General features: G+C 43.4%; 1 protein-coding gene across 1 annotated transcript in view; it reads right to left on the bottom strand.

The window, feature by feature from the left end:
• Window positions 1-6,578: 6,578 nt before the first annotated feature.
• The window catches only part of CSE1L (chromosome segregation 1 like), a 44,076-nt gene continuing 42,300 nt past the window's right edge, over window positions 6,579-8,354 (bottom strand). Inside the window, 4 exon segments of the mRNA XM_044298375.1 lie at window positions 6,579-7,012; window positions 7,088-7,319; window positions 7,795-7,941; window positions 8,187-8,268. Coding sequence (XP_044154310.1) covers window positions 6,923-7,012; window positions 7,088-7,319; window positions 7,795-7,941; window positions 8,187-8,268 — 551 coding nt within the window. The 3' untranslated portion in view covers window positions 6,579-6,922.

Here is an 8,354-nt window from a genome sequence, read left to right as displayed (position 1 = left end):
AGTGGATATACTATCGACTTTGATCACAGAGGTGATACCCTGTTGTCCTAAGATCTGTCTGCTGGGGATAGTGGAGGGGGACACTCGCTCCCTGTATGTATGCACTTTCCTAAGAGAAACCCTATTTCTCGCCAGGAAAGCTATAGCGCTGCGATGGATGGCGGACAGACCGCCGACAATAGGTCAGTGGAAGGCACTGGTGAACCAAATTCTACCTTATGAAAAGGTGATGTACAGTAATAGGAAGTGCCCTCAGAAATTTGATAAGATATGGGGATCTTGGTGTTCATCACCCGCCACTGCAATGCCTTCCCACATGCAATCCGTACAGCCCACGTGACAACACGTGTTATAATGTTTAATGGTTTATGATAAGGGGGGGGATGTATGAAACAAAAATAATGCATTTTATCAGAAGATGTCATATGCTGTTATTTTCTCTTTATTGTTTTCTGGAAGGAAATATGTCGCATTCTCTTTGCTCTGTACCATTTCATGGCAATGTACAGACGTGGACAAAATTGTTGGTACCCTTTGGTCAATGAAAGAAAAAGTCACAATGGTCACAGAAATAACTTTAATCTGACAAAAGTAATAATAAATTAAAATTCTATAAATGTTAACCAATGAAAGTCAGACATTGTTTTTCAACCATGCTTCAACAGAATTATGTAAAAAAATAAACTCATGAAACAGGCATGGACAAAAATGATGGTACCCCTAACTTAATATTTTGTTGCGCAACCTTTTGAGGCAATCACTGCAATCAAACGCTTCCTGTAACTGTCAATGAGACATCTGCACCTCTCAGCAGGTATTTTGGCCCACTCCTCATGAGCAAACTGCTCCAGTTGTGTCCGGTTTGAAGGGTGCCTTTTCCAGACTGCATGTTTCAGCTCCTTCCAAAGATGCTCAATAGGATTGAGGTCAGGGCTCATAGAAGGCCACTTTAGAATAGTCCAATTTTTTCCTCTTAGCCATTCTTGGGTGTTTTTAGCGGTGTGTTTTGGGTCATTGTCCTGTTGCAAGACCCATGACCTGCGACTGAGACCAAGCTTTCTGACACTGGCTAGTACATTTCTCTCTAGAATTCCTTGATAGTCTTGAGATTTCATTGTACCCTGCACAGATTCAAGACACCCTGTGCCAGACGCAGCAAAGCAGCCCCAGAACATAACAGAGCCTCCTCCATGTTTCACAGTAGGGACAGTGTTCTTTTCTTGATATGCTTCATTTTTTCGTCTGTGAACATACAGCTGATGTGCCTTGGCAAAAACTTCGATTTTTGTCTCATCTGTCCACAGGACATTCTCCCAGAAGCTTTGTGGCTTGTCAACATGTAGTTTGGCATATTCCAGTCTTGCTTTTTTATGATTCGTTTTCAACAATGGTGTCCTCCTTGGTCGTCTCCCATGTAGTCCACTTTGGCTCAAACAACGACGGATGGTGCGATCTGACACTGATGTTCCTTGAGCATGAAGTTCACCTTGAATCTCTTTAGAAGTCTTTCTAGGCTCTTTTGTTACCATTCGGATTATCCGTCTCTTAGATTTGTCATCAATTTTCCTCCTGCGGCCACGTCCAGGGAGGTTGGCTACAGTCCCATGGATCTTAAACTTATGAATAATATGTGCAACTGTACTCACAGGAACATCTAGTTGCTTGGAGATGGTCTTATAGCCTTTACCTTTAACATGCTTGTCTATAATTTTCTTTCTGATCTCTTGAGACAGCTCTTTCCTTTGCTTCCTCTGGTCCATGTCGAGTGTGGTACACACCATATCACCAAACAACACAGTGATTACCTGGAGCCATATATATAGGCCCAATGGCTGATTACAAGGTTGTAGACACCTGTGATGCTAATTAGTGGACACACCTTGAATTAACATGTCCCTTTGGTCACATTATGTTCTGTGTTTTCTAGGGGTACCATCATTTTTGTCCATGCCTGTTTCATGAGTTTATTTTTTTACATAATTCTGTTGAAGCATGGTTGAAAAACAATGTCTGACTTTCATTGGTTAACATTTATAGAATTTTAATTTATTATTACTTTTGTCAGATTAAAGTTATTTCTGTGACCATTGTGACTTTTTCTTTCATTGACCAAAGGGTACCAACAATTTTGTCCACGTCTGTATGTATGTCACATATATGATTTTTGATCTGGTCATATGTATAAATGTACCAATTTTGGTTGCTATTCTCAATAAAACGAGTTTAAAAAAAAAATAAAACTCGAGGGGCTGATGATATGCCGAAGGGGAGAGAGGTGAATTGGTAATGGAGGATTCTGCCCAGATGGTCTCTGACCGCGAACCTTAAGAACCGTTGGGAGCTGGGATGTATCGGTACATGATAGTAGGCGTCGGTCAGATCGACCGAGCACATTACTTTATTGTTCTGGAGCAGAGGAACTATAGATCTTAGGGTCTCCATCCTGAATTTTTGATAGGTAACATACCTGTTCAGGCGCTTTAAGTTTATTATTGTGCGATAGGATCCCTCCTTCACTAGGAAGAGGTTCGAATAGAAACCCTTTCCTTGTTCGGATCATGGTACTTTCACCACTATCCCTTTTGCGAGTAGTTCCCGAATGCCCACGTGAATAGGATGATTGAAGTCTGGGATCGCAACCCTGGTGACTAGAAATCTCTTTGGGGGAGAATCCGAGAATTGTATTCTGTAACCCGACTCTACAATCCTCAGAGCCCAGGAGTTTGAGGATATCGCCTCCAAACGGGGAAAAAACATCCTCAATCTCCCCCCTACCCTGATGTCACTGGGTTTCCATTTCCTTTTTGGGGGGCAGAAGGGGAAACCCTCCCCCTTTGGGGTAACTAAAATGGCCCGACTTGCCCTTATCGGTGTACTGACTACTTTGGTTGGAAGGGGCACAAAAGGGATACTTCCCTCCGGAAAACCCTTCTTTTTATCGGAGGCACTTTCTAGGATCTTTTCTAATTCTGGTCCGAAGACATACTCTCCAGAAAAGGGGATGCCACATAGTCTGGATTTTGACACTTTGTCCCCCGACCAGCATTTCACCCACAGGGCACGGCGAGCTGCATTGGACAGACCCTCATCCTTTGCTGAAAAACGTACCGACTCCGCGGAGGCGTCTGCCAAAAAAGCTGTAGCAGATTTTAACAGGGGAATAGCACTCAAAACCTCATCTGTTGAGGGATCGCTGGAGGCCCTATTCTCTAACTCTGAGAGCCAGATGAACATGGATTTGGCAACTGATGTGGCTGCTATGTTCGACCTTCTCAATAAGCCATCAGACTTTCTATCCAGTGGATCTTTGAGCTGAGAGGCATCTTCAAATGGTAGGCTGGTTTTTTATTGACCCTAGCTACCTGGGCGTCAATTTTAGGGATGGTATTGAAGGTCTTAGCTTCTTCTTGATCAAAGAGAAGCCGGTTTTGGAAGGATCTGGCAACTCCTAGCCGTTTCTCCGGATCTGCCCATTCATCCAAAATCATCCCCTTGATATTATCGTTAATAGGGAAGACTCTGGATTTCTTTACCCTGAGACCTCCAAACATCTCATCCTGTACTGATGGAGTAGAAGGCACCTCCTCTACTCCCATAGTATCTCTGACTGCTTTTAAAAGCTCGGGCATATCCTCAGAAGAGAAATAAAATTTCCTTCTGTTTTATGAAAATTCTCGTTCAGAGAGCTTGTCTTCATCCTCCATATGTCTAGAGGAGGAAGCCGATCCCCCATAAACCTCAGAATCGGATGAAATATAATCGTCCGATTTGTGGCGTTTGGCAGGGGGCTCCGAAACAACAGGTTTTCTCTGTTTGAAGAGAGGTAAAAGCCGCAAAGGAGGATTTAATCTCTTCCCGCATCATAGACTTAATCTCGTCCATGAGGGACGGCTGTTCCTCCTGGACAATCTTAGAAATGCAATCCCTGCACAACTTCTTAGGGTGGTCATCAGGTAATCGATTAAGACAAGAAATACACTTTGATGACTTCTTGGGTTTTCTCAGAGAATCCTTAGCAGTCTGGAAAAACCCATCAATAATTTGCCCAGGTGAGAGGGGAAAAAAAGAAACTCTCCCCCATGGGGAACTTACGGACGGCAGAGTAGCGGCCTCAGTATGCTCAGATGCAGACATCCTTTAGTACAGCCAGAGTAATGTAAGTACTCACCGCAGGACGCTGCAGCAGGAGGATTCATTTGAATTCTCTCGCCTCCCGAAACCCCCCCCCCCCCCCCCGTCACTTCCAGAAACGTCACGGCTACCCGGAAGTGATGAATTTGTTTAGCGCCGTATGGCGCTGGGCGCACAACCGGCATGGTTTCAGTGAACCAGCAGGCGTTCTGTGCTCCGGGAGCAGGCCCCAGATCAACCAGAGGAGAGTCTCTCCCTTTCCCCCTGTCCGGCGTTAGTACGAGACCGCGGGCTGACAGGGGGATCCCCCTAAAGCAGGTACGCGACTCCATTCACTTCGGGACCTTAGTCTCCACGGCAGCTGCCTGCGGAGACCTTTCTCTGTCCCTGTCCTCTGTAGGGACAGGAAACACTGGTGTTTGGTGGTGGGAGGGGAGTATTTAAACCTTTCTCTGCTTCCTGCCCCTACAGAGGTCAGGGGTTAACCTCCTTGTATGGCCGTCGTGGTGAGGATATGGAAAAATAGAACATGGCCTATTCTTGTCCGCAATTGCCGGCTATGTGCGGTCCACAAATTGCGGAATGCACATTGCCGGTGTCTGTGTTTTGCGGATCCGCAAAACACTTACGGACATGTGAATGGACCCTCATAGTAAAATTATTAAAGGTTAAGTTTTATTTTCATGTATATTCTAATGGATTGCCTTCCTTGTACAATGTTATAATATACTTTGTATATTAGAAAGTATATTATAGTGCATTTGTATTGTGCAGCAGTTGTGTGCGGTTCTGCAGGTATATAGAGGGACAAGCATTATTGGAACAAATAATTTCTACTGGTGTGATATATCAGTCCTCCCCCCCAAAAAAACTGATTGAAGCGGGGTGTTATATACCAATATAGTTTCTTTATAGTGCATTTGGGTATTGTATAGTGCATTTGCGCATGCGCGAAAATTATATTGCCGATATTTTGCATTGAAAAAAATAATAATGAATGGAGATCGCAAATTCGAATAATACATCTGGTATATGTCACTGTCCATGTTGTGGGACTATTTGGGCACTTCTACTAATTATTTCTTGGCTGCAAATACGAGCTGAAGGTTTTTCAGGTTCGCCTGCCATTAAAATGAATGGGACCCGCCGCGAACTTGCGGTTCGCAAACATTTGATCGGGTTCACTACTTCTTATGTTCCTGCTAAAATCTTTATACATGGACTCTGCCTAGTAGCAGTTCTCTTGTCCTGTATTCTGGTGTAATTCTCAGTATCTGCTCTTATTCTGTATATATGGACACTGCACAGTACCACTTTTATCCTGTATGCTAAAATGTAATTCTCAGTATCTTCTTTTATTATGTATATGCTGCACAGTACCACTTTTGTCCTATATAATGGGTGTAATTCTCAAGATCTTTTATTTTTGTGTATATGTGGATGCTGCACATTAACACTTTCCTGTATGCTGGATGATTCCCAGTTTCTATTCTCATTTTTTATAAACAGACATTGCTTAGTACCATTATTCTAGATGCGTGTCCCATAAACAAAATGTGTCATACCAAGCATATGACTGTTCCACTTTTCTCCACTAAATTCTAAGGAATCCTCTGAATTATATTCTGACCAAATTCTTCGTAAGAGATGCCATAAAAGATGCTTTGGGGTGTACAATCCCCCATTTGTGAGGGAATAGTCCAATTCCAGAGTGAAGGCTTCTACAACTCTTTTCCATCACTGAATGTGTATCTTTATTTTAAAGGAGATTTTTCAGGACATTGTGGTGATCCCAGTCCTCCAGAATCTTCAGCAGTGCTTAGCAAGCAGAGATCCTAGGTTTTAGCCCTCAGAAGAGTCATTATCTAGATTTGATTGCTTCATATCATGGGTCAGTCATAATAATCAAATTCAAAACCTTGTGGGGATGTTGCGAACACCATAAAGAATGAAGCAGATCACAGTAAAATAATCTGGTTGTACTAGGTTCTCTCTACGTCTGAGGCAGGAACTTCCTCGAAGATAGTGAGGAAAGAGAAAAATAGGTTTATTCTAGGCAGGAATGCACACAGAGCTCCATAGAGGATGCAGGCTGCAGATACTGTATTTCTGCACAGTATATGTCAACAGGTCTTCCGTGTTTTACTTGAGCAGACTGCGCATCTCACACCTCTACTGATCAGAGTGATTGTGACTTATGCAAACTAATAAGACACAGCAACATAAGCATCTCTCCACAAATGTGATGTATAACCATGGGGGATATGTACCTGCCATTAGAGAAGAGGTAGGAGGTTGGCTCCTGGAGAAGCGTCCAGAAAGCAACATGTTTGATTCCCCAACCCATCAATCAATCTAGAAATCAGTGGGGCCACCATATTCCATCTGTCAAGCATTAGATGCAGCATTTCTGCCATACAATATAAAAACCACAAACCTAAACCGTATTAAGCAAATGCATCCATTTAATCACAGTTCAGGAGGAAAAATAAAAAGGACAGAAAAAAAAGAAAACAAAAAGAATAAGAGGCAGTGACCAGATAAATGGTAACACTAAGATAAGTGCTTCCTGTGGAGACCCAGGCAACAAGAGTGAAATCCAACTGTTCAATAAATTAATTCCTATTGGATGGGCACAGATGAGAATCTTCACCCTCAGAACCAGCGTACAGGCACTGGGCACGGTGGCACTAACCAAAGTAGAACGGCTGCATCGTAAAGTCCAAGACCAATACACTGACCATGCAGCAACCTTCAGACAACTCCACAATGACCCCATGGAAGTTATGCCTCACACTAATGTCACGCTTGCAACCTGCAGATATCCCTGGAGGAACTGGAGCGCCTCTGCATTCAGACTGGTGCTGATCATGGAGGGGACCTAGAAGACAGGAAACGGCATGAGTGCTGCACAGCAAGAAAGCATCATGAATGTACTCCCTGATGAGGATCTTACCCGCCCAGGACAGGAGGCAGACAGCTTGTGAAGAGATTGTGCCAGGAGGATTTTGGGATTGCTGACCATGTTCCCTATAGGATCATGCTCTTTTTTGCCAGCGAAAGCCAACTGGGAGAAGGCTGTCTGGTACCCGGGGGTATCTTCAATGTCAATGAAGTGCTCATCATCCGGAATAGTGTCATCTTCAGGCAGCTCAAACAGACCAATCAGAGCCTGCAATAATGGGGTCCTGAAAGAAGAGGGAGAATATCATAAATGTAGAGAATGTAAACTATACAAGTGTGAAGCTGGAAAACTGTGAATGACATCTGAGACTCCACTGCAGGAGGTGAGAGAAAAAAACCTTAGGGCTGTATTAAACCAACATATTATCTGACAGATTTTCTGACCAATAGTTGGTCAGATGGCCTATTACACACAAATATCTTTGCTATACTCACCAACTATTGCTCTGATTGGACAGATATTGGTCAGATAATCTGTTGGTGTAATACAGCTCTCAGACTAAACATTCCCTTATCACATGAATTCACAATAATCTACTGCTGCTCAGTCATCTCAAGTGACTGCTGACCAGTGGACTTCAACCAGATGTGGAGACTATTTAGAAGTACAGGTGTCAGTCTCATGACATGGCTAGTGATCTCTATCTCTCTATGATGGAAAAGAGTCAGTGTCAGATGTCACATGTGTTCGGCCCTTACCACAGCTTGCTGTACTCTGCATCCATCATCTGAGGGCACTCTGTCAGCAGTTTGGTTATGCCAACTGCACAGATTTTCTTCTCTACTGGTCCTGATACTTTCTGGATTTCGGGGATGATGATTTTTTCAATTACCATCCCGAACATTCTGTAAGAGGAGGAGGAGGATGATGATTACACTGCTTACACATATCAGTGGTAGAAGAACAGCGAGCTGCATCCCCACTTATCAGCCCACCCCCAGAATGAAGGCTTCAGTTCCTGCAGTCTTTTACAGGCAACTGCACTTAGAGGATAGAACTAAATGAAAAGTACTAAGTAAACAGAATCTAGGGAGATTGGACAGAAGACCAACAGACACCAGGAGCCTCCGAACATGAAGATCACACTTACTTGGGCTGAATACTGTCAACCATTTCTTGTAAACCAACAGCTCCATATTTGACGCAGTAAAGATTTAGGAAAACCAAGAAACCTGACAGAGAACATAACTGTGGTTACAGACAATAAGTACAACCTTTGGGTTTCCATTACACTGCACACACAGCAGCAGCTTGGAGC

The sequence above is a fragment of the Bufo gargarizans genome, chromosome 6, assembly GCF_014858855.1.
Source record: "Bufo gargarizans isolate SCDJY-AF-19 chromosome 6, ASM1485885v1, whole genome shotgun sequence".
Lineage (NCBI taxonomy): Eukaryota > Metazoa > Chordata > Amphibia > Anura > Bufonidae > Bufo > Bufo gargarizans.
This window is presented reverse-complemented; position numbering and strand designations above follow the sequence as displayed.